At 71.4% G+C, this 24,162-nt stretch overlaps 3 protein-coding genes across 4 annotated transcripts; 1 reads left to right on the top strand and 2 right to left on the bottom strand.

The window, feature by feature from the left end:
• Nucleotides 1-2,467: 2,467 nt before the first annotated feature.
• LOC112932200 (protein-tyrosine kinase 6-like) lies at nucleotides 2,468-11,599 on the bottom strand. The gene is given in 11 exon segments (XM_072736401.1): nucleotides 2,468-4,284; nucleotides 4,538-4,646; nucleotides 4,881-5,118; nucleotides 5,496-5,614; nucleotides 6,217-6,404; nucleotides 6,807-7,050; nucleotides 7,380-7,761; nucleotides 9,109-9,269; nucleotides 9,271-9,537; nucleotides 9,731-9,945; nucleotides 11,560-11,599. Coding segments are annotated over 11 exon segments (2,151 nt in total). The 3' UTR covers nucleotides 2,468-4,096.
• SRMS (src-related kinase lacking C-terminal regulatory tyrosine and N-terminal myristylation sites) lies at nucleotides 9,541-17,370 on the bottom strand. 2 transcript variants are annotated; one of them, XM_072735326.1, is made up of 8 exons: nucleotides 16,913-17,370; nucleotides 14,208-14,329; nucleotides 13,786-13,949; nucleotides 13,055-13,238; nucleotides 12,812-12,970; nucleotides 12,263-12,444; nucleotides 12,016-12,172; nucleotides 9,541-11,853 (listed from the first exon to the last, which is right to left on the bottom strand). In XM_072735326.1, the coding sequence occupies exons 1-8, from the start codon at nucleotides 17,263-17,265 to the stop codon at nucleotides 11,660-11,662; spliced, it is 1,515 nt and encodes a 504-aa protein (XP_072591427.1). In that variant the 5' UTR covers nucleotides 17,266-17,370; the 3' UTR covers nucleotides 9,541-11,659. The 2 variants fall into 2 exon arrangements, with proteins under 2 accessions (XP_072591427.1, XP_072591426.1); XM_072735325.1 differs by having other exon boundaries at nucleotides 13,786-14,329.
• A 3,396-nt stretch (nucleotides 17,371-20,766) lies between these two features.
• FNDC11 (fibronectin type III domain containing 11) lies at nucleotides 20,767-23,324 on the top strand. Its single transcript, XM_026015187.2, has one exon. It carries the CDS (start codon nucleotides 22,242-22,244, stop codon nucleotides 23,241-23,243), a length of 1,002 nt encoding a protein of 333 aa, XP_025870972.1. The 5' UTR covers nucleotides 20,767-22,241; the 3' UTR covers nucleotides 23,244-23,324.
• Nucleotides 23,325-24,162: the final 838 nt, after the last annotated feature.

Genomic DNA, 24,162 nt, shown 5'->3' with positions numbered 1-24,162 from the left:
ACGTAAGAGCCACCAGATCTCATCAAAGCAGACGGAGCAATGCCACGTGGCTGTGTGACAGGCTCTGGGACGTGGAAAAGAACACGTGACGTCCCAGCTCCAGCCTAGGGAGAGGCCTGGCCTGAGAACTCGCCTCGTGTCTCCCGTGAGTGCCCGAAGCTCCTGCCCCTCTGATGGAGGTTCTGGAGCGGGGGTGTCAGGCCCCCAGCCTGGCCCCTCTGCCCTTCTCCCAGAAGCCTCTGCCCGCAGGAGCCCAGGCCTAGGCCCGGCGCGAGGAGACCCCGGGAGCCCCAGGCCCGGGTACCGAGGGGAGCAGGTGCAGGCTGCGGCATCAGGGCCTCCCAGGGTCAGGGCCCAGGCTGCAGGACCAGCGGAGCGGGTACCCTGCCGCTGGGCCCCTCTCGCCCGCTGCTCCCCAGGGCTCCTGGGGCCTGGGCCTGTGCGCCTCCCGCCCTGGGGCTGCCACAGCATCTTCACCCTCTGGCACAGCCCGCGGAGGGCAGGAGCTTCCTCACCTGCCCCGACGCACAGGCCTGGCAGTGTTGTGCCCCTTGCGTGTGCGAGCCAGCTGACCCCCTGCGTGACAGACCTGTCCGCTTCCCCGTGGGCCAGCAGGGGACTGGCAGCAGGGGACTGGTCCACGGGGAAGAGATGAAGGAGGTGGAGAAGCAGTGAGCCTTACCCAGCCTGCAGCTCCCCTCACGGTGCCCTGGGCCACACTGCTGCCCAAGCGGGGGCACGGTCGGAAAGTCTGCAGCCGTGACCCCCACCCAGCCAGGCAGGGGGTCCTCCACAGCAGCTGCCAGGCCCCTCCCTTCCTGAGGCCTCGACTTCCTGTCTGCTGAGTGAGGCCCAGGAATCCTGGAGGGGTCCTGGGGGGGTTGAAGATGTGGCGGGCCCAGTGGAAAGGCTCATGAGACCTTCCTCGGGGCTGTTCCCTGAAGCCCCACGCACTCCTCCTCCTCCAGAGCCTGCCCGGCCAGGGCCAGGAATACCGAGTGCAGAACTTGGCCCCCTGCACAGAGGGAGGCCGGGCGGGGGCTGGGGAGGGCCGAATGTCCACACCAGGAGAGGCAGTCGTCCTCCTGACACAGCAGGGTGTGCTGAGGCCCCCTCACTGCAGGGGAACACTCTGGGCTTGCCCCAAGCAGGCGGCCAGTGCTTCCCGCCAGGGGAGGCATCCCCACATGGCCACCGTGCACACGAGCCTCCCTGCCCCTGCGGCCCTCCACTCCCACCCTCTCTGCACCCCGTGCCTCGTGGGAAGGCTGACGCTGTGCTGGCCGCCGGGGAGTCAGCTCCCGAGACACCCGCACGGGACGGGCACCTACTTTGATGTCCTGAAGGGCTGTGCCCACCACAGGCCCAGCTGCAGGGCCCGACACACACAGCACCCCTGGGGAGCACCCGGTGCCCACGGCTGCGGGGAGGCTATGCTGCTGGGGCCTGCTCAGAGTGGGAGACTGGGATGGGCCCCATCCCCGGAGAAGGCCCGATGAGAGGAGGCCACGGTCCTGCGCCCCCACCACCTCCGAAGGGTGGGAGAGGTGGAGGCAGGTTGGACCACCTGGGGTCCCGGATCCCAGAGGACTGCTAGGGTTCAGGAAGGTGGACAAGCCCTGCTGTGGGATGGGGGAGAGGCCTCCTTTAGGGCGGGAGAGCCCCGCTCCAGGACCGGGTAGGAGGGTCATTTAACCACCCTAATCCCGGGTCAGGCCTCCCCAGGGACGGAGCCTTGGGGCTGGATTTCCCCCAGAGCCGGCGGGCTGGGACCCAGGCCTCGCAGGGAGGGGCTCGGCCTGAGCGGGGCTGACCGGAGTCGGGGCGGGGCCTCGAAAGGGGGCGGGGCTCACGAAGGGGGCGGGGCCTCGGAGAGGGGCGTGGCCTCGCGGGTCGGGGGCGGGGCTCACGGACGGAGGCGACAGCGCCTCGCGGGTCGGGGGCGGGGCCTCGCGGGACGGGGCGGGCCTCGCGGGTCGGGGGCGGGGCGCCCCTCCGTCCGGGGCGCGAGCTCAGCGGGTGCGCCCGCGCATGCGCAGGCGGCGCGTCGGTGGCGGCGCGGCCCTCGCGGTCTCCGGTGCCCGCGGCGTCCGTGGCCCGGCGCCCCCGTCCCCGCCACCTGTGCCCGCGCGCCGAGGTCCGCGAGGGGTCGCCGCCGAGGTGGGGGCCCGGGCGGGGCGGCCCGGCGGGACCGCGCCAAGCGGCTTCGCTGGGGCCGGCGGCCGGGAGCTGCGGGGCCCAAGGCGGCTCGCTCGTGGCCACGCACGACTACTACCGGCGTGAGTACGGCCTCGCCCGCCCGTGCGGCCGGAGCGCGCGGCGCAGGCTGACCCGGCCCCCCGCAGGCCGCCTGGGCTCCGCGTCCGGTGACAGCGCGTGGGGCGGCGCGGACTGCGCGGGGGAGGCCGCCCCGGGCCCTGCTGGGCGAGCCTCTTCCTCGGGCGGCCCGCGCCCGCGCCCACGGCCACCGCGCGGGAGTCGGCCCTGGAAGCCGTGAGGAAGCAGCCCCGGCGCCCGCCTGGCCCAGCCCACCCGGGCCAGCACCGTCCTGAGCGCCAGCACCGGCTCCGGAGGCGCCCGGCTCGTCGCAGGGCCTGGCCCCCCTCCCCCTCCCCTCCCCCTCCCCCCCCCCCCCCATGGACTAGGCAGGCTGCAGCCCCCACAAGCTGTTGGGTTCTTTTGTATCAAAACAGCACAACACCGAAAGGGAAGTCGGGAGAATCCCACCCTTGACTGCCCAGCCTCACGCAGGCCTTCCCGACACCCTGGAACTGTGCCTTGCACCAAGTGGAAAATAAACTCCAAGCAGCCAGTGGCCCTGGTGGTGTGCGTGAGCCCTGAGCCCTGAGCCCCCGGCCTGGGGTTGAAGTCACCAGACCCTTCTCAGCCTCCCTTCCTGGCGGGGCCAGGAGCTGGCCTTGCTCCCTGGGCCTTCCCAGGGCCCCTCACTGGGGAGCCCCCTGCCAGGTGGGGCCCAGGCTCAGGCAGGGAAGCTGCTTCCACAAGTGTGGGGCCTTGGCAGCTGAGGGGGGGTGGGAGCCTGGGAGAGCAGGCTCCAGAGTTGGGCAGGGAGCCTCCCCTCAGGGCCCGGGGCTGGAGGGAGCTGGTGCCCTGCCCCCCACCCGTGACTGCGGGGAGGAACAGGGCCCGACTGTCTCCAGGAGCCTTCCTATAACGGTGGTGCCTCTGCTAGGCCGTTGTGGGACACATCCTGGGTACAGGGAGCCAGAACTAACGCTGAGCAGCAAGGGGGTCAGGGGGTGCCCCATTCCTCACAGGTGACCCAGCTGTGGACCAGCTCCAGCCGGGGACCTGGGGAGCCTGTGCCCGTGTCCTCCTGGGCGGGCGTGCCAGTGCACGAGCGGTGCCCACACACCACAGTGGCCAGCACAGATTGGCCCGGCTGTGCTGGTCAGGAGAGGGCAGCCCCGGGAGGGAGGTAGGGGCTCTGCTGGCTGCGCTCCTGCCCCTCTTCCCCGTAGGGGGCTATAAATAGCTGCGCACCAGCAGTCCCAGGTGTGGGCAGAGCTTGCAGTTCCATGGGGCTGCAGCCCCGTCCTGGCTGCTCTGTCCAGGCAGGAGGAGGCTGGCTAGGGAGGCCATCCCCACCTCATCAGATGGACCCGGGGGTGGGTAGGGGCCCCAGAGGGTCGCCTGAGAGCTGCCCAGGCTGTGTCCAGATGAGGCCCTCCAGCTGCTGATTGCCGTGGCAGGAAGGAAGGGACGGCGCCCAGCCCCGGCTGGCAGACAGCAGAGCCCCATGAGCCAACAGTCTGTCCTGGGAAGTCTCTGTCGTCCCCCCCCAGTCAGGAGGAGGCTTGGGCCACATGGCACAGGGTGAGGAAGGACGGTAACCAGGCGCTGGAGGGTTCTGGAGTTGGCGTTGGCTGTGGAGGGCTGCGGCACCGTCCAGGAGTCTCAGGAGGACAGCAGGGGCCACGCCTCCGCTGCGCCGGGACAGGGCGGGCCCATGGCCCGAGGGGCATGTTAGCACCTTCCTCTGCCCGTACTCCTGATCTGAGGCCCAGGGTGGCACCCGGCCCCTCTCCCAGGTCCTGGGCCAGCTGCCTCCACGGCTGCAGCAGGAGGGGGTCGTTCAGAGTGGGTCCTCGTACCTGGTGACACTGGAGAGCCTCTCCTGCAGGGCTCTGAAGCAGGGCCTCTGCTTGGGGTCCCTGTGCCAGCACGAGAGCATCAGCTTGTGTGCGGCGGGTGGGCCCTCGGGGGGGCAGGGCACGCGGTAGCCCGAGTCCACCCTCAGGAAGGCCTCGTGGTTGGACATGCCTGTGGGGGGACGGCGAGAGGGGCTGCGGGGGCCAGCAGCAGGCGCCCACCTACCCTCCCCTCCCCCCTAGGAAGCCACACTGCCAACTGCCACCCTGGTGGGAAACCCTGGGCCAAGCTCCTGCCCGCTGCACCCCTGCACACAGTCCTAACACCCCCAGAGGGCTGGCTGGTGCACGAGCCGAGTCCAGGTGATGGCACCCTCCTGCCCCACCCCCCACCCCCGCCAGGGACCCTGCTGGGGGCCCAGGACCCGGATAGGGCACCTGCCCCCTGCTCAAAATCTCGTGGAGGAGAATCCCGAAGGACCAGACGTCAGATCTGATGGAGCGAGGCCCCGGGGAGAGGGCGTCGGGGCGGTCCTAGGAGAGGCAGACTTCCTCCTGCAGCCGGCGCGTGCTGGGGCGGACCGGGCGCAGGTGCCCCCAGAGGGACGCGCTTGGACACGGGCCCTGGGGGCGCCGGGAGGCGGGGGAGGTGTTCACACCGCGGGCTCACAGGGCTGCCCCGGCGGGCGGGGCACCGGGAAGGCCGTGCGACCCTGCCCTGCCTGCTGCCGGCCACCGGTGGGCGAGGAGACGGCCTTCCAGCAGCACCCGCTCGCGCCGAGCACGGAGCCGCGGCGTCCAGACAGCAGCCCGGGAGCCGAGGCCTGGACGCCGGCCGTCAGCGGGGACCTCCGGAGCCGGGAGCGCGGCCAGCGCGGGAGGCCGTGGTGACCGCTCGGGGCGGACGCGCGCGTTCGTGGCTTTCACGTGCTTGGGAACTTGGCTCTGAGCGGCGTGGGCCGGAGGCCCTGTCAGGCGCCCGGTGTCGCGGCTGTTTGTAGAGCTGCTGAGTGGGGGGGGGGGGGGGGGGGTGTCGGGTCTGGTCCGCGGATGGGCCTGGGAGGCCGGGCTGCCCGCGCGCCCCCTCCCCCCCGCCCCCCCCCCCCCCCCCCCCCCCCGGGCCCGGGCAGCCTGCCTTTCCCCTCGCAGCTTCCTGCGCCCGTGGCCTCCCCGAGGGTGGGCGGCCCCCGCGCCCGACACCCCGGTGCAGGCACAGGACGCCCGCCGCGGCCCGCCCTACCTTGGTTGTGAGCCTGGCGCCCGAAGTCCCCGGCTTGCAGATGTGTGGGGCCCCACGAGGGTGCTCCGGCGGCCAGGTCCCGGTGGGTGTAGTGCTGCGACTACAGCAGCACGTGCCCTCGGCCACCTGTGACCGAGGCCCACCAGCTCCGAGAGGGCAGGGCTTCCTCGTGGGCGTCTGCAGGGGCAGGAGCCGCGGTCCGGGGCTCGGGGACCCGGCTGCCTGATGCAAAAATGGGACCAGTGGACCCGTCGCAGCCCTCCTGGAAGCCGGGTCCGGGTCCGGGCGCAGGCGCGGACCGTTCACACCCCGTCGCCGTCCCCCCAGTTTCCTTTCCGGGAGTGGACACTAAAGTGATAGGAACTGAGCGGCGTAAGGACCGGGGCGTCCGTCACAGCAGCGCTGACACGGCTGAGGACCTCCGGAGGCTCAGCGCTGGCGAACGCGCGAGGCGGCTCCGCTGGTGCACGTGGTCGTGGGCCCGTGGGAACGCCGCGCGCCTGACCCCCAGCATCCCCGGTGCTAGTCTGGGCAGGCACACGCGCGTGTGGACGCCGCCCGTCCTGTGACGCACCCGCGTCGTCTCGCGTCTCTAACGGGCAGCGGCCGTGTGTGCTGTGGGTGCTAAATGAGGTCCCAGAGGGCGAGGGCTGTGACTCGTGTGCACGTGGGCGAGTGCCCGTGCACACACCCCGGAGGAAGGGCCAGCGCCTTCCAGAACAGCAGTGAGGACCCGGGCTGCGTGTCCGGAAGCCTGAAGGGCGTGCTGGAGGCCTGTGCCTGGCACGGGGCCCCGAGGGGTTTCTCCGCACGTCTCTCACGCCCTGCAGCGAGCACGGGGCACTAGGACCCCAGAGAGGAAGCCTGGGTGCCGCCCGCCAGCCGCTCACCCCGCAGCAGCTCCAGAAGGCTCCCCCTGGGCATGAGCTCCGTGACGATGTACACGGGGTCCCCCACGGATGCCACGGCGTACGGGGCCAGGACGTGCTTGTGTCGGAGCTTCTTCATGGCCTGGACCTCCGCCTGGAACGTGTGCTGGTGTAGGAGGTCACCTGTGGGCGCAGGAGGCCTGGGTGGCTGCGGCCCCGGCCCTGCCATCCCCCCCCCCCGCCCCAGGCGTCACGGCTGCCCCACGTGGCCCATGCCCGTCCAGGCCACATGCAAAGCGGAACATCCCCCACGTGTGTTCCCGCCAGCCCCTGGCTCCTGAAGGGGATCCGGACCTCGTGAGTTTTCAGGAGATTTTAGAGGCCTCGGCAGGTTTCTAGGGCTCTACTTACTTTAATGGCTTTCCGTTTACATTAAGAATTTAAAATTGCTTTTTTAAATAAGTGCATTTAGGCAATAGCACATACATCGAAATGACGCGAGAGGACCCCGCTGTGGGTGCTGCACGCAGGCCGTGACACCCGGGCTGGCTGGGCCGCCCGCCCCCTCCGCGAGGCCCCACTCACCTCGAGCAATCACCTTGATAGCCACGCGGACCTGGTCTTTCCAGAGCCCCTCGAAGGCCTCCCCGGGGTAGCCAGACCCCAGCTTCCTGCAGAGCGTGAACCCCCCCCGCAGCCTCTCCCAGCCTTCACGTGGGGCAGGGGCTTGGGCTCGAGCTGGAGGGACAGCAGGGACACAGGCCAGGGGTGGTCCCCCCAGTCCACCCTCAGGGATGCCCCCCTCTGACCCCAGGACGGGGGCCCCCCTCTGCCCTCAAATGTAGGGCAACACAGGGTCCGGCCTGTGGCCAGGCTTCCCGGGTGCCACAGACACCCTCAGGGCCCCTGCAGGCCAGTGACCTCGGCTGCGGCCACTCACACAAGACTCAGCCAGCCGCCCTGTCCCCAGGCTGTCCCGGCTTGGAGGGACGCAGGACGGGGGGCGCAGGGCGGGGCGGGAGCACAGCTGGCCCCCCCTGGCCCGGGGGAAGGCACATCCCACCCCCACCGCCTGCCCCCACGCCCAGCTCTGGGGGACCACGGCCTCCAGGACACACCGACCCCCGCCTGGGTGACGCCGAGGGCCATGCACGGTCAGCCACGGGCCGTGGGACAGACTCTGGGTCCGGTGATGCTCCGGGAGCTCGGGCAGCCCGCGGGAGGACGTGGCCACGCTAAGGGGCAGCCGCACGGCCCACCTGTCCCGCACTGCAGGGGACGGAGGCGCTCGTGTCCAGGACCCCAGGAACTAGCCGCCCTGGGGGAGTCTGGGCGGACACACAGACCAAGGGGGTGGGCCGGGTGGGGGGGACCCTGAGTCCCACAGGGGGCCACGGGCTGGCGCCAAGGGTCGCAGAGGCTGTACCCGAGAACGTAGTCCGCACCCGGCTTTTCGCTCGCCCCGACCAGGGAGGCGCCCGGGGTGTCCTCGGCCTGCAGCCGGTGCGGCGCTTCGGAGCACGAGATGCGGCCGAGCCACCTGGGGCGGGGCGGTCCGGGGCCGCTGACCCCACGTCCTCCCAGCTGTGCCCCGACTCCCCGACCCACAGCCCCCATGATCCCGTCCCTGCCCAACGGCCACTTCTCTGCCCTTCGGAGACCCCGGATGTGCCGCGGGGCCGGGCTGGACCCCAGGAAAGGCCGCGGTGACCCAGAAGGGCTGCAGGCACCGCTGCCCCCTGCCCAGGGCCCAGGTTGTGCCACCTGTGGGGTCAGAGCCACTCCCATCCCATGGACATGAGTGGGACCCCGGGGTCTGGGCTTCAGCAGCCGCGTGGCCAGGCTCGGCGGGTGCTCACACGCACACGGGCCCACGGGCGCCCACACGTGCTGACACGGGGCAGGACCAGCCCTGGACCACGGGGCGTGGCTGCCCAGCTCTGCCCTTGGTCCCTGTTCCTTCAGGTGTCATGAACAGGAGCCCCCACCTGGGGCCCCGAGCCCCAAGCCCGCCCTGATCGTTAGCACACCCTGAATCTCATTTGCTCACCCCTCCGACCACCCTCCTCCTTCCTGCTTTTCAAATGCACTAGGTTGTGGGGACCTCAGGGCCTTTGCACCAGCCGTGGCCAGCTCTGCCCTGTCGCTGTCACGGGACCCTGCCTTGTGAGAACGTGCTGTGTCCGATGGCACTGCCGGTCTCCCTGCAGGAGGAGGACCCCCCCACCCCGGCCCCAGCAGCTCCCGGGTCACAGGAGGCAGGCACAGAGCCCCTCAGGCCGGCTCTCGGCCCCGAGCTCAGGGGAGCAGTGTGGGGGGCCGTGCACACGCCCCTGCCAGGCTGCCCGGGGTGGCCTGTGCTCCCTGTGCTCCCACGGGCTGTGGGGCAACCACCAGGTCCGGGAGCCCCCGCACCCAGACGGGCCTGTCGCATCGGCCGTCCTGCTCCAAGTAGGTCACACGTCTGGTTTTGGCTGTTTGGAAGGTGAGTGAAGCTTCGCTCCCCAAGAGGCCTAGTCCCTGCCCCGGACCCCTATGCAGACCCCAGCCCTCGGCTGGCCATCTGGGAGCCCGTGGTGGACCCCCTGTGTCCTCTCTGGGTCCTGGCACCATGAAGTGACTGTGGGGGAGCCCAGAGGAGGGGCCGCGTGCCCCTGCAGCCCCCTGTCCCCAGATGTCACATGGCCAAACCTACTCAGCCCTCCCGGGACCAGACGGGGGCGTCCAGCCCAACAGGGGACACAGGAGGTGAAGTCGCGTGTCCCCCAGGAGCAGCCCCGCACCTCGACCCTCCCCAGGACCCAGCCACTGGGCAACACACACTGTCCTGAGGGCTGCGGGAGGGGGGCCCCTTAGGGTGACCCAGCAGGGCCACGGGGACACTCACGGCTCAGACTCTACCGTCCCCTTCTCGGCCAGGTAGCTGTGGGGCACGTAGCCCTGGCCCAGGGCCCCGCCGGCCGCATCCAGCAGCACGGCCCCCCACAGTCCTCCAACTTCCACGCGGAGCAGGTCCCCCGCCTGGAAACTCAGCTCCTGGTCCGTGTGGGGCCTGGAAGTCCCAGAGGCCCACGTACTGGGGCGCCGGGTGGGCCTGGCCCGGGATCCCATGGCCGGGGCAGCAGTAGGACTGGCCTCCTGGCCTCGCCGCCGTGCCTGGGCCGCAGCCGTCCCCTCCCAGCCCGGGAGCCAGCCTGCTCCCCTGTGCGGAGGCGGCCACACCTGCAGCCACCAGGTGGCCTCTCCCTGGGCTCCCCGGCACCCAGGGCTGCCCCCGCCGGCCTGGCAGCTCCCGCCTGCACACCCCCACCCCCCGCTGAGGCCAGGTCCGCCTGGGCGACCGTCATGCCCACCTGCTCCGGGAAGCGTGTCCACCACGTGGCCACGCAGCCGGGCCTGAGCCGCTTAGGCCCTTCCTGGGGTCCCGGCTAGCCGTGGGGGCTCAGGTGGGAGTGAGGCGGCAGGGGGAGGGGAAGGACAGGGCCTGTGGGAGGTCACCCCGGCCCAACCTGCGGGGGCTTGGGACCAGCAGGGCCGGAGGGACGGCGAGCTCCCCGCTGCCTGAGGCCCAGGTGGGCGCTGCTGTCCGCTCCCTGCCCTGGGGGCTCCCGGCCACCACCACCCACCACCCACTGAGGGGGCTGGGGCGCCCTGGGGTCGGCGTGAAGATGGCTGAGGCCCAGGCCCGGGGAGGCGCGGAAGGTGATGCCCGCCCGACGCGGTCCTGGGAGCGGAGTCACCACGGCTCAGTCCGGTTGCGGGTCAAGAGGAACGTGTATTGCTCGGGAAGTTCAGCAGCAGGCGGTGGGGGGGGGGGGGGGGACGCCCCCTCTTCCACCCCCAATCCTGGGCACTCTGCTCGGGTCCCCTGTGCCCTGGGGACCCGTCCCGGCACCTCGGTGAGTCGCTCAGCGCACACCTCCCGGGATCTCCGTGGGCGACCCCGGGAAGCAGGAGGGTACTGAGGACGGAGGGCCCCCCGCCCAGGCCAGCCCGAGGCCCCGGAGCACCGAACCCGTTTGGCTTGTGGCTGGTGACACGCCAGGAGTGCACCGCGACCGAGCCCAGCACGTTCCTTCCCTCAGAGGCCACTGCCCGGCCGGCTCCACCCGCACCAGCTCCTTTGTCTCACCCGGAGGCCCCCCACCCTCCAGGGCAGGACCCAGGGGTCCCGGGGCTGCAGGCCAAACCCTCCCGAGGTGCGGGGTGCTGGCCCAGCCTGGCCGGCCAGTGCCTGCCCCCTCCCTCCGTGCTGCCCTGGCCTGCGGTGACCTCGGCACACTCCCCAGCCCTGCGAAGCGTCTGTGCCCGTTCTGGGGTCCCGGTGACCCTGTGCCCGCCCTCAGGCAGGGCCTGTGATGGGGGGAGGGTACAGAGCTGGCCCGAACTGCACGGAGGCCCAAGAAGCAGGGGCGGCTTTGCCTGCCTCTCCCCTCCCGTCCCCCGGGCCTGCGTCTGCGGGCGCAACTGCCGTCACAGGGGTCGTGGGGGGGGGGACCTGGACACCATCTCATGGTGACTGGAGCGGGCGGGGGAGTGAGAAGCAGCACCGCGTGTGTCACCCGGACGTCCACACCGGCGGGAGATCAGCCCAGGTGGGGCAGGCCCGCCCCGGACGCCTGCTGCTGCCTTCCCAGGAGCCGGTTGTTGCCAGCTGCCCGAACCCCACGGCATCCAGCCGCGCCCCCGCCCAACCCTGCACAGCCAGGCCGGCTCCCAGCGCCCCCAGCACCGAGGCGGACACCCTGCCTGCGTGGCCTTTGCCCCATCCAAGGGTCTCCCACCCGGGGCAGCCACCCGGCCTGACGTCCCCCACTTGGGTCGCAGCCTCAGGGAGTCTCGAGCCTGCCGGGGGCCAGCCCCCTGGGAACAGGGTCCCCTGATCTGGGCGCCAGGAGGCCCTGGGCCACGGGGTGGGCTGTCCTGCTGTGACCAACCAGCTCCCACTCCCGCTGTGGTTCTGGGGACCGCGGCCCACGCGGAATGCGTGTCTGTGCGTGTGTCTGAGTCCACGTATGTTTACAGAGTGCTGCCTTGAGCACCGGTCTGTGCCTGGGGGGCCAGTGTGCCCTGTGCCCGGGGCCTGCCTGGGAGCCCAGCATGAGCCACAGGGGGACTCTGCAGAAAGTCAGGAAGAGGGCGCGAAGGGTCCAGGAGCAGGGCTCCCCTGTGGGCCAGAACCAGCCCGGCAGCCCCTGGACGCCCACGCAGGGACCTTCCCTCTCCAGGGACACCAGGTCACGCCGGCCGAGGACCTCAGCCCCTGCTGTGTGAGTGGGCGTCTGCCTTCCTCGTGCACACGCGTGCACGCCAGGGCGTGTCAGGGTGCGAGGCCCACGGCCAGGGGCGGTTTCAGGCCGCTGGCGCCCCGGATGCATCCAGCCAATACTGTCCGCAGGCACAGGCCACGCAGGGAGGCCCGTGCCCGGCGCCGCGGGTCACGTGTGAGCAGGGCGGAGGCGCCCGTGGGCCGCGCTCAGCCTGTCCTGCAGCGTGGCGAAGGCCGGCCGCCGCGCGGGGCTGCCCTTCCAGCAGTCCAGCATGAGCGCGTAGACCTCGGCCGGGCAGGCGGCGGGCCGCGGCAGCCGGTAGCCTCGAGTCACCTGCTGCAGGGCCTCGTGGTTGCTCAGCCCTGCGGAGGCGGTGAGAGGGGCTGGCGGGCGGCCTCTCCTCCCCCGGGGTCGCCGTGGACGCCGCCCGGCTCTCCAGATCCCGCCCCGGAGGCTTGGCGCCCTTTCACGCCAGTGGCCGCCAGGGCAGGGGCGCCTCCTCCCTCAGACCCCCCGCAGCCCACCTTCGTAGGGACACTGGCCGTGGGTGAAGACCTCGTAGAGCAGGACCCCGAAGGACCAGACGTCCGACTTCGGGGAGTAGATGCGATAGTTGGCTGCCTCGGGCGCCGTCCACCTGACGGGGATCTTGCAGCCACTGCTTGGGGAGTAGATGTCCTCCTGGGCGAGGGGACACGAGCGGTGGGCGGGCGGCGGAGCGACGCCCTCCCCCCAGCCACGGCGGGCTCGGTGGTCCCCACCTGGACTGACCTTGAGCAGCCGGGCCAGGCCGAAGTCGGCCACCTTGCAGGCCAGGTCGTCGCCCACAAGCACGTTCCTGGCCGCCAGGTCCCGGTGCACGATGCGCCGCTCCTCCAGGTAGCTCATGCCCTCAGCCACCTGGCACGCAAAGCTCAGCAGGACGGGCAGGCCCAGGGCCCGTCCCTCGGGGCCTGCGAGCAAGGCCGCCGTCAGGGGCCGGGTGTGCACACCGTGCCTCTCTCTGTGCCTCGGGTCCCCGCCCCTAAGGGGGGACAGCAGGCACCGTGCTGCACGGTGACCTGGCCTGCGCCCCCAGGAGCAACCAGACCCCAGGGAGCCGCACGGGGCTGCGCTCAGCTCAGCCTGGGCCCGCCGTGCTCTGACGGTGCCCCCACCGGGCACAGGACTGGCCGGAGCCCGCCACCCCTCTGGGCCTCGGACGGCCGCACCTGGTGCACCGCCCAAGGCCGTGCCGGGAAGGGGCCCGGCGGTCAGGGCTGCGCATGGACGCCCGGGGCCCCCGAGGCTGCTGGCGGGTGGGCCGGGGCAGCCACTCACCGCCCAGGAAGGCCTGCAGGTTGCCCTTGCGCATGAGCTCGGTGACGATGTACACGGGCTCGCCGGCCGAGCACACGGCGTGCAGCCGGATGAGACGCTCGTGCCTCAGGCTCTTGAGTGTCCGGATCTCCTTGGCGAGGTCGGCCACCTTCATGTAGGCTGCGGGAGGGGGCACCGCTGCCACACCCGCCGCAGCAGCCTGTGGCCGCCCCGGGGCTCGCAGGGGCAGAGGGCCTCACCCACCTGATTTAATGACCTTGACGGCCACCGGCGTGGAGCCAAGCCACAGGCCTTCCCACACCTCCCCGAAGTGGCCTTCTCCCAGCTTCCTCCGCAGGGCAAACTCTGAGCGAGGCCGCTCCCACTCGTCCTGCCGGGGGAGCTTCTGAGGGGGCGGGGGGCACCCCGAGCCTCCGCCTGCCGCTTCCTGGAAACAAGGGACGGTTTCTCCCGGAGCGCTGGGCCCTGACCTGGCCCTCGGTGGCACCCGCTGGAGGTGGACACCCACCCACGGACACTCGTTACCGCCCTGCCAGGCCTGTCATTAGAAACCAGAGGAACGAGATTGCCACCCGGCCCGGGCACGAGGGCTCGTCCGGCGCCGCTGGCGCTCAGCTGCTCCAGCGCAGGGCCCCCGGCGTCCCTCCTACGGCTTCCGCCCGGGCCACGGCCGCACCCCCTCCCTAGACTTGCCCCAGCCCTCGCGCCCCCTGCGCAGCCGGGTGTGGGAGTGGGGCCTCCGGGGCTCCTGCGCCGCAGCCCCGGGAGTCCCCAGAGATGGCGACACCACGCACGTGGGGCAGAGCCAGCCCAGGCAGGGCCTGGCCGGAGCGTGGAGGCGCAGCCGGGCCCCCGGGGCTCCCAGGCCTTTCCGGCTCCCGGTCCTGCTCGCGGACAGGCCTGGGCCTGTGGCCTTGCTCGCTGCCCTGACGTGGGCCGGGCGCCGGGGCAGGAGGTGCGGGGCACCGGCCCACCTGGGCCACACAGGGCTGCAGCAGCGGGTTCCGGATCAGCCTCCAGTTGGCCGCGTAGTAGGCGAGCAGCTCCTCCAGGCTGGGGAAGAGCCGGCCCTTCTGCAGGTAGAGGCCGTCGGCGGCCGTGGAGATGCGGTAGTGGCGAACCTCGGCCTGGGCCCGGACTGCAGTGGGCACAGGTGAAGGCCGTGTGCGGGCCGCCCCACTCCCTCCACGCCGGCCGGGTAGCGGCCCAGCCTTCCCTGCGCCCCGCAGACGCCTGGAGCCTCGCGGAAAAGGAGGGGGCGTGGGCAGCTGCGCGCGGGCCCAGGGTGCCCCCCCCCGACAGGCAGTGCGTGGATGGAGGCAGGCGGGGTGGGGCGAGCGGGCCTGGCCTGCCGTGGGGCCGCCGGGGCTGGGGACCCCGGGGGCCCGCCGCGTACCTGAGAGCGAGTAGTCCCCGTGGCTGCTCTCGCTGGGCCGAACGAGGAAGGCCCCGGGCGCGTTGGCGGGAGACAGGAGCAGCTGCTGTGCGCGGGCGCGGCTGATGCCGCTGAAGTACCAGCTGCCGGGGCAGAAGGCGTCAGCGCCAGGCCCGGCCCCCGCGGCCCCTGCCCCCCGCCCCTAGGGGCCCGACTGCCGCTGGCTCTCGGGGACGGGACGGGGGTCCCGGGGCAGGGTCTGCATCGCCCTCCCCACAGTGCCCGCCTCTGGAGTCACCGGGGAGGGGACGGGAGGACAGTGCGGCCCGACATTCCCCGTTAGCGGGGCTCACAGAATGACGGCGGCCCCGGCCGGGGGCTGCCCTGCCGAGCCCCGACTGCCGAGCCCTACTGGGGCCGGGGTCCGCCGGGGCCCGACTGCGGCATGGGGCTCCGAAGCCCCTGGACGGGCATGGCCCGCCTGCCCCGCGCGGCCGACAGGTGGGGCCCACAGAAGCTCCCTCTGGAGCTGGAGGTCGGGCGGGAGGCACCGCAGGTCCGCCCCTGAGGGTCCCCTGGTGCAGGCCAGCCCCTGCCCTTGGCCCACGCGGACACGCTGCCCCCGTGAAGCCGAGCACACTGAGGGTACCCGGGGCTTCCCCATCGGACACCCCATCTGGGCTGCAGTCCACCTGAGTCACAGCAGGTGCGGATCCCTGGGTCCTCGTTCTGGGAAGGAAAATGGAAATGCTCCTGCCCCACCCCCCCATCGCCTGCCCAGCTTCCCATCCTGGGACCTCCTGCTTCCCAGGGATTCTGGGGACCCCGTCCTCAGGGACAGCCGTGAGCACGGCCCTCTTCCACCCTAAAGGGGACACAGGGTTCTAGGGGCCAGGGGGTGGCTCTGACCCCTCCTTGGGGGTGCAGGACCCAAAGCCTGATGTCTAGTAAGTCGACACCAGCAGGGTGTCCCCTGTGAAGGGACCAGGTGGCCAGTCATGGGCATGCCCAGCCCCGTGGGGCCCACCGGCCAGGACGGCTTCCCGCCTAGGAAGGGCTGCAGGGACTGCTCGGGACAGCAGGGCCAGGGAGCAGAGGCATGGGTGTCCCCATCCCCAGCTCGCCCCTGGAGCCAAGTCCTCTGGGAGTCTCTGGGGCGGGAGAGTGGCTGACAGGAGACTGGTTGAGGGTCCTCCCCCTGCCCAGCCTGCCTGGCCCTGGGGACGGACGACCAGGTGTCTGCAGTGAATGACACCACGAGTGTGGGCAGCCCTTTCATCCTGGGCCCAGGCAAACAGTCATTACGGCTTCCTCCTGGCACTCGCCCCCCAGCCTCGGTGCCCCCCCAGCCCCGTGGCCTCCGCTAAGAGCAGCTCCGCAAGCAGAGGGTCTGTGCACCCCTCCCCATCGGAGGCTCCCAGCAGGTGGGCACGGGGTAGGGACGCCCGGAGCCCCCTCAGAAGGTGCCTCCCTGTGACCCAGGCCTTGCCGTGGCACATGCAAATCCCCCAGGACACGGTGGGGAGGCCCAGGGCCCCCGGGAAACTGGACATGGCCTGAGCGAGGCTGAACCCCAATGCTGGTCTGCAGAGGACGTGAGGGGCCCAGGCCAGCCCAGCTGGACACGGACAAGAGGCCAGTGTTGGGGGGAAGTCCGGGCAGCCGGGCCTGGCCCTGCTGGCTGTTCACCAGCTTCTGGTCTTTTCTCACCCGGCCATCACCTCCATGCACGCTGGCATCGCCGGCCCGCTCCCCGGTGCCCCCCAGCAGGGCCTCATCTGTCTAGACAGCAGGTCTCGCCGTGGCCACGACATCCAGGCAGACCCTCTGCACCCAGGGGAGAGGCAGGGAGGGGCATGACGTCCACCCAGCCGGAGCTGGCAAGCGGCTGTGCCAGGAGCTCCCCGAGCTGCAGACCCTCAGCCTGGGCTGAAGGTCACGTCCTCCCCAAGCCTGTGGGAGAGCCCCCGCCCTGCACGATTCCCTCCACGATCACAGACTAGTGAGCCAACAGCCGGGTGTCCGCCAGCCCGCCCCCGCCTGCAGACTTTGCCGGCCCTAGGGCTCCTGGGCGTGCTGGGGGTGGGGGCTCGCCCCCCTGTGTGCCCCGCTCTGGGAGGGCCCTGTCTGCTCCATACCTGGCCCAGCACAGCAGGGAGAGTCCTGGCACCTACAGTCCAGGGAGGGGGCAGGTGAGCGCACCTCTCAGCTCAGCAGGTCACCCACGCCCTCACGGCCTGCGGACGGCCTCCTGCTCACCTAGGTCCTCATTGGGAGCCCCAGGACCACAGGGCCGGCGTGTCACTGGCGTCTCACCCGCAGCTGCGCCCAGGACCCTAACCCCTGCCCTGCCGGCAGCGACGCTCGGCCATGGTGGCATGAGAGGCCCCCAGGGTGCACTCAGGGCCAGCGCTGAACCCACATGTGGCAGCAGGAGGGCCTGGCTGGCCCGCGACCCAGGGTGACCGCCCGCCCTGGTGTCTGGCCCCCGCCCTGCCAGCCCGACTGCTCCTGCTGGGGCCATCCCCGCGTTCCCTCCGGGCGTCCAGGAACCAGGACAACCCCGTGCTTGCACCGCCAGGTGGGAAGGCGGCAGGGTCCCGGCACACGGGGGAGGGTGGGGTGGAGGAAGGAAGGAAGGAAGGAAGGAAGGAAGGAAGGAAGGAAGGAGCAGGATGCTGGCCTCAAGCCTGTGCCTCCCGGCCCCAGGGCGCGGTGCTACTCACGGGCGGTCCGGGAGCGGCTCCGGCTCCGGCTCCGGCTCCGGGGCGGCCCTGGCCAGGGGGCTGAGCGGTACCAGCCCGGTGCTGGGCGGGCCCGAGAGGTAGTCGTCGTCCTCCCCGAGGGCGCACAGCCGGTCCCCGCGGCGGCCGCTCAGCTCCCCCGCGCCCCGGCCCCCCGCGCTGAAGTCCGACGGCGCCCGGAACAGCTGCGCGCGCGGGCGGCCGCGGGGCTCGGGCTCAGCCCCCGCCGTGCGCTCGGGGAGCCGGGGGAGGCCGTCGTCCGGCGCCGCCACCGGCCAGATCTTGTCCCAGAAGAAGGACAGGAAGGTCAGCCGCTTCCTGAGGAAGGGCTCCATGCCCCGGCGTCGCCGCGGCCGGGCTTCGGGCCGGATGGGGCCCAGGGCGGCCCTGCAGCCCCCGCACGCGACAGCCGCGCGCCCCGACGGCCGGGACGACTTTGGGGCCGGAGCAGGTGCGGGAGGGGCGGGGCGGGGCGGGGCCGCGGAGGGGGCGGGGCCAGGGGCCGCGGGAGGGGCGGGGCTGTGGGGGCGCGAGGGGGCGGGGCCGCGGGAAGGGCGGGGCTATGGGCTCAAGGGGCCGCGGGAGGGGGCGGGGCTATGGGGCGCGAGGGGTCGCGGGAAGGGGCGGGGCTATGGGGCGCGAGGGGCGGGGGCCGCGGGAGGGGGCGGGGCTATGGGGCGCGAGGGGGCGGGGCTATGGGCCCAAGGGCCGCGGGAGGGGCGGGGCTATGGAGCGCGAGGGGCGGGGCCGCGGGCGGGGCGGGGCTATGGGCCCAAGGGGCCGCGGGGAGGGGGCGGGGCCGCGGGCGGGGCGGGGCTATGGGCCCAAGCGGCGTCCGCGCAAGCGCACGCGGGCGCCCGCCCTGACCTGAGCCCTGCCCTCAGAGACCGGCCCCCCCGACGAGGACGCGGAGCTGCGCGCGTGGCGCGGGCGGCGTGTTCTGTAGGCGTGGGCCGCGCCTCGGCGCAAAGCCCTGTGCAGACCTTCCCTGCCCGCCCGGAGCCGGCGGGGGAGCCCCGCGCTGGCAAGTGCGGTCAGCGCCCCGCGCCCCGGCCGCACGTCGTGCAGGGGGCATCGGTGTCCCGGGGGCTCGGGAGCAGCAGGAGCGCTCCCCGGGGGCCGCCCGGTGCTGGGCCGTGCACCCGACCCCCGCGGCCCGACACCCCGACAGCAGCTGGGGAGGAGCGGGGTGCGGCGCACAGAGGGCGGCGGGGAAGCCTGGGCCGGGCGACGCCCCCTCCCGCTGTGCTCCGGGTCGGTGCCAGGTCAGCCTCCGGTCCTGGGCGGGATGGGAGGGCGGCCCCGGGGGCCCTGGGGCAGGGTCCTTGCGGGGGGCTCCAGCCCCAGGCAGCTCAGCCCCTTGGGGCCCCGATGGCCACACCCCGGCGGGAGCCTCAGACCCCTTCCACGTCCCGCCCCGCTTCACGGCTGGATTGAGCCACGTGGTTGCCCACGGCCCCACGCCAGGGCTGTTGGAGCTGCAGCAGGGCACAGCCTGGGGGCTCCCCGGGGCACACGCCCGCCCGAGCCGCCTGTGAGGCCCCACGTCACCGGCCCTCCAGTCTGGCCCTCCCCGGCACCCTGCAGAGGAGCCCCAAGGCAGCTCTCTGGGGTTCAGGCAGCCTGGGGAGGGCGGGCACGACCCTCATCCTGTGGGTCGGCAGCTGGAGGGAAGGGCCTGGAACACCTGAAGCTTGGGCGCCTCCGCCTCTCGGTGACTGCCCGCCCCGCCCCTGGGAAACCAGGCTCGGAGCCTCTGACCCCCTGGGACGCAGGGAGGCCTCGCCAGGTCCTGGGATGGCCCTCCATGTGCTGCCCACGCCCACGCTTGGGGTCAAGCACTGAGCACTGGACGGATGCCTCCTGGACACTCCCAGTGGCTCCAAGCCCCAGAGTCCCAGCTGCTGGGACTCAGCACATTCCGTCCAGGGGTCAGAGCAGGCGGGGAGGGGCCCCCCTCGGTCCTCTGGCCTGGCCTCCATGGGGTTCCAGTGGGGACACTTCTTAGCAGGACAGTGTACTGGGCAGTGGGGACCTGGCTCGCCAAGAATGCCTGGCCCACCTCCAGGTGACGAGGACCGGGGAGGGGGGCTGAAGACGGCCCCGTCCCCCAGAGGGAGAGAGGGCAGTGGGCTCACAGGGAGCACCCCACTCCACAACCTCTCTGCCGGGCCCTCCCCCATCACCCCACCCACAAACCCCCAGACCAACTCTCTTGGGCAGCCCCTCCCCTCCAAGCCACCTCCTGCGCTCACACGCACACACACACACACACACACCCGGGGCCGGGGAGGGGGCCTGGCAGCAAGAGCCACTACGTCCACCTTGTCGTTGGCAGCTCTCGGAGTTCCCTGGCACCCGCTGGCCTAGCTGCTGCCCTCCAATGCCCGGGCTCCGGGGCAGCCACCGTGCACAGCCCTGACTCTGCCGCTGGCCTGCGAGCCTCCCCTCCTCGCTGGCCCTAACCACAGGAATGGTGCCCTGTGGGGGCGACGGGAGGACCCCCCACCGACTCGGGAAGGGGTCAGAGCACAGGCTTCTTTTAATATTTTATTTGAGGGAGAGAGAGCACAAGTGGGGAGGGGGGCAGAGGGAGAAGCAGACTCCCCACTGAGCAGGGGGCTGGAGCCCAGGACCATGACCTGAGCTGAAGGTGGACGCTTCACTGACGGAGCCCCCGGCGCCCCAGAGGACAGTGCTGCTGTGGCACCCACTAGCCCAGGATGTCGGGGAAGGTGCACGCAGCACACAGGGCCCGGGTGAGGGCTCCGAGCAGCTTTGCTGGGAGGAGGAGGGGGTCGCTCTCTGGAGGACATGCTGTGGGGTCTGTGCCCCTGGGGTCCCACCACCCCCAGGCCCCCACCCTCACGGCTCCCCAGCCTAAGGGGAGCCTGGTACTGCCCCCTCTGCCAGGGCCCCAAAGGTGGGGGGGGCTGCGGGATGGGCCAGTCCTGCGTCTCCTCCCATGCACGACCAGGTGTCGTCAAAGATGTTTGCGCTCCGGGAACTGGGCCAGCATCGTTCTCTTACAACTGCCTGAGAATCTACAATTCTCTCAAAACCAAGAATTTAAGTTTTTGTAGTTAAGTAAAAAAAATGGGGTGGGACCAAGGAGAGGGCAGAGACCCAAGACCTGGCCCAGGAGGGCAGGGGTCTCCGGCTCTCTGGGGTGGGCTGCAGCCTGGGGCGGCTTCCTCCTGGCGCTGCCCGCTTTCCAGCGCCGCCTCCCCCCAGCCCTCACACGGCACCCCCTTTCCAAACACCAAGGGCGAGCATCTACTGAGCGGGGCGGAACTGGCATCTGCGTCCCCCCCAGGGCTGACCTCCGCGGCCTCCGGGCCAGGCCTGGACTGCCCCGCCAGGGGTCACCCCGAGGGGACAGTGCAGCTGGGGGGAGGCCCTGCATGCAGAACAGGCTGGCAGGGAGCTCGGAGACAGGTGCCCTATCCTGGGGGGCTGCCAGGGTACCCCGGGGACACGCCCACCCCCATCCTCTCCTAGGAGGCCAATAGCGCCTGGGTGTCTGAGAGGGACCTCTGCGGGGAGGCCCCAGGCTGCTGACACGGCTCAGGGAAGGGGCTCCCTGGACCCCTGGCGGCCCCATGTGTCCAGTGGGATGGGGAGTACCTGCCCAGGCAGTTGTCACCCACCGCCAGCGCGCCCCAGCTCTCCCCTCTCACCCGACGCCAGGACAGGGCCGGGCAGAGGGGCGGGCGGCCTCAGTTTACTCCTCTCGCAGGAGCCTACTTGGGGCTTGGCTTGCGGGACACCTCGGGCCGGTGGCCCAGTCGGGGCCGCCCCCTTCCCCACGCCCCGGCGGCGCCCGCCCCGCCCCGCCCCGCCCCCGCCCCGGCCCCGCGGGCGGAGCGTCACAGAGGCCGCGGTCGCCATGGCAACCCGCAGGACGCGGCGCGGAGCAGGTCCCGGGCGGCTCTCGCTCCCGGATGCAGGGCAAGTGGGCGCGGGCGGGGCGGCGGGGTGACCTGGGGAGGGCACAGTGGGACCCAGGGCGGCCCAGCAGCGGGCACCCCCGGCCCGGCCCGTCCTCGCAGACCCCCTCTCTGGTGCCCAGGGCCTGCTCTGGCTTCCCCCCGGGGAAGGTGAAGGGCTGGCCTCTGGGGAGGGCCCAGACTGGGGTCGGCATCTCCCTGCCACTGGGCGGGGTGCTCTCAGCAAGCCACTCAACGTGCCAACTCTTCTTTTTTTCTTTTTTTTAAGATTTTATTCATTCATTCATGAGAGACACACACAGAGAGGCAGAGACAGGCAGAGCGGAGGGAGAAGCAGGCCCCATGCAGGGAGCCCCATGCGGGACCCCGGGGCTCCAGGATCAGGCCCTGGGCCAGAGGCAGGCGCTAAACCGCTGACCCCCTGGGCTCCTGCCAACTTTCTCTGTGATTAATCGAAGCCTTGGGTGGCTGCGGCTGGCCCAGACCTGGGGCTGTCTCCCCGTCTGAGGGGCGGCTGGGGCCCAGGGCAGCCGTCAGACTGCTGGCCCTTCTCCCAGGAGCGCAGCCTCGGGGCGGTCCTGGCCCCCCTGGGGCCTGCCCCAGCCAGCTCCCTCCCACCGCCCCTAGAGCTGGGAGCCGGGGCGGGGTGGCACGGGAGGAGGGTCAGGCCCTGGAGTTGACGGCTGGCCTCAGATCCTGAACTGAGGAGGAGCTACAAAGCGTTTTAGCTTCAGGTACCCCGATTATGAAATGGGGCACCAGGATCTTCCCGCCCCGAGGGGCGTCGAGGCACAGAGTGGGGGCTCAGTAACCAGGAGCTGAGGCCAGGGGCCACCCCGCCGCCTCCACTGGCTCCAGGCACCAGCTGGCCTTGTGTTTGGGTGAGCCCTGGCCCCCTGCCCCGGCCTGCAGTGACAGGGAGGGGTAGCAGGCCCGCAGGGTGGTGGTGGCCCCCACGGGGAGTCTGCTGCTGCCTGGACAGGATCACACTGAATCCTCTCAACAGTCCCCAGGGCGCACCCTGAGGCCTCAGCCAGGCCCCACAGCTGCTCGGCACTGCCCAGAGCCCATTGTCCTCGCCCCTCCCTGTGTCATCACAATGACTCCCCAGCGGAGTGGTTGCCCCCAGCGGGCGGTGTTCCCCGGATCTGCAGCCTGGCCACCTGCCTCCGGCAGCGCCTTACCAGAGAGACGTGCTCCCCCATAAGCTGCTCCTGCGGGGCGGGCCCCGGGGCCCAGGATGGAGGGCAGCGGGCCCGGAGCCGCCCCCTCCGCACACAAACACTGACCCGAGTGAGCCCCGGCGGGTGGCGGAGGCCGCAGGCTGTTTCAGCTCACAGCCCCCGCCCCCCCCCCAGACAATGAACTTGCAGGTGACAGGCCTGGGCCTGGACAAGATGAAGCTGGACAGTCCTCAGTCCTTCCTGGACCAGGAGGAGGCGGACGAGGCGGAGGAGCAGCAGCTGCTGGCGCCCGCGGCTTGGCGGACCTACATGGAGCGCCGCGCGGCGCTGCGCGAGTTCCTGACGGCGGAGCTGAGCCCGCAGCTGCTCAAGCGCCACCACGCCCGCATGGAGCTGCTCAGGAAGTGCTCCTACTACATCGAGATCCTGCCCAAGCACCTGGCCCTGGGTGACCAGAACCCCCTGGTGCTGCCCAGCACCATGTTCCAGCTCATCGACCCCTGGAAGTTCCAGCGCATGAAGAAGGTGGGCACCGCCCAGACCAAGATCCAGCTCCTGCTGCTCGGGGACCTGCTGGAGCAGCTGGACGGCGGCCGCGCCGAGCTCGACGCTCTGCTGGAGTCGCCTGACCCGCGGCCCTTTGTGGCCGGCTGGGGCCTGGTGGAGCAGCGGCTGGCCGACCTGTCGGCGGTCATGGACAGCTTCCTGGCCCTGATGGTGCCCGGGCGTCTGCACATCAAGCACCGCCTGGTGTCTGACATCGGCGCCACCAAGATCCCGCACATCAGGCTCATGCTGAGCACCAAGATGCCCGTCGTGTTCGATCGAAAGGAGTCGGTGGCCCACCAGGACTGGGTCAGCCTGCGCTGGTTCGTCACCATCCAGCCAGCGGCACCAGAGCAGTTTGAGCTTCGCTTCAAGCTGCTGGACCCACGGACACAGCAGGAGTGCACGCAGTGCGGCATCATCCCCGTGGCCGCCTGCACCTTCGACATCCACAACCTGCTGCCCAACCGCTCCTACAAGTTCACCATCAAGAGAGCAGAGAGCTACACGCTGGTGTACGAGCCCTGGCGGGACAGCCTCACCCTGCACACCAGGCCGGGGCCCCCCGAAGGGCGCGCCCCCAGTCGGCTAGGCAAGCCGGGCCTGCCCCTGCCCACACTTTCTGAGAGATGATTTTCTAATATTTATCCACTAATAAAGACTATAAACACACACACACACAATTAAAGAAACAAACCTACTTACGTTTTAGAGGCAGCAGCAGCCACGCGAGTGTTTTCTTCGGACTCCGCCCCAGGCGCCCCGGGCTCCCGCCCTCTTTTCCCGGTGCGGGCCCAGGCTGGGCCTTCCAGGGTAGCCGGTCCCGGGAGAAAGAAACCGCAGTCCCGGCGACCTGCGGCCACGAGCAGGCATGAGGGATTCTCCAGGGGCCTCAGCCCCGCGGCCCAGCCCCTCCCGCCTACCCCAGGCCAGGGTTCCCCACGGAGACCTGTAGCTTCACGGGGACAGTCCGGGCTAAGTGAAGTCTTTCCCCAGAAGGAGCTAACGCTCACCCGCACGCCTGCCCCGGGGCCGTGAGGGCCGGGCAAGGCAGCCTGGCCGGGGCCCCGAGACGCAGGCCAGTGCAGCTGCCGCGTGGCGGCCCCGCGCTGATGCCCTACAGCCTGTCCTCGCCCTCCGGCTCGGTCCCGCGACCTCGGGGTGCTCAGCCCGCTCGGCTCCGCGCGCACGTCCTGCCGCCGCGGCTTGCCTGCGTCCAGGTCCAGGAGGACAGCCCTGTGTGCCAGGGCCGCGGGGAGCCGCCGTCCGCTGACCGCCCCTCCACTGCCGTGCCCGTCACGGGGGTCGCAAGGGCCCCTGAGAGCAGGTGTGGCAGGAAAAGATGACCAAGAACAGGGACAGTCTCCCCCACTGGCAAAGGAGTGGTTTGGAGAGCGCGCAGGTCCCCAGCTGTCAGAAATGCCCCGGGACCTGCCCCCCAGCTCTCGACGTGGGTAGGCTCCCCCTAGGCCTCGCCAAGGGCTGACCCACCGGGCGCTGCTGCGTGCCATTCAGGAGGCCAGGCCTCACTGTGGCATTAAGTGGCTGTGGG

This window comes from Vulpes vulpes, chromosome 14, assembly GCF_048418805.1.
Source record: "Vulpes vulpes isolate BD-2025 chromosome 14, VulVul3, whole genome shotgun sequence".
Lineage (NCBI taxonomy): Eukaryota > Metazoa > Chordata > Mammalia > Carnivora > Canidae > Vulpes > Vulpes vulpes.
This window is presented reverse-complemented; position numbering and strand designations above follow the sequence as displayed.

Bases quoted from the DNA above. Each gene is read 5' to 3' on its own strand.
- SRMS (XM_072735325.1), bottom strand. From the start codon at position 17,265: ATGGAGCCCTTCCTCAGGAAGCGGCTGACCTTCCTGTCCTTCTTCTGG. The intron at 13,239-13,785 runs GTGGGCCGGTGC...CCTTGTTTCCAG, and splicing joins TGCAGCCCTGTGTGGCCCAG to GAAGCGGCAGGCGGAGGCTC. The intron at 12,173-12,262 runs GTCAGTCCAGGT...CCCCTCGCCCAG, and splicing joins GCCTGGCCCGGCTGCTCAAG to GAGGACATCTACTCCCCAAG.
- FNDC11 (XM_026015187.2), top strand. From the start codon at position 22,242: ATGAACTTGCAGGTGACAGGCCTGGGCCTGGACAAGATGAAGCTGGAC.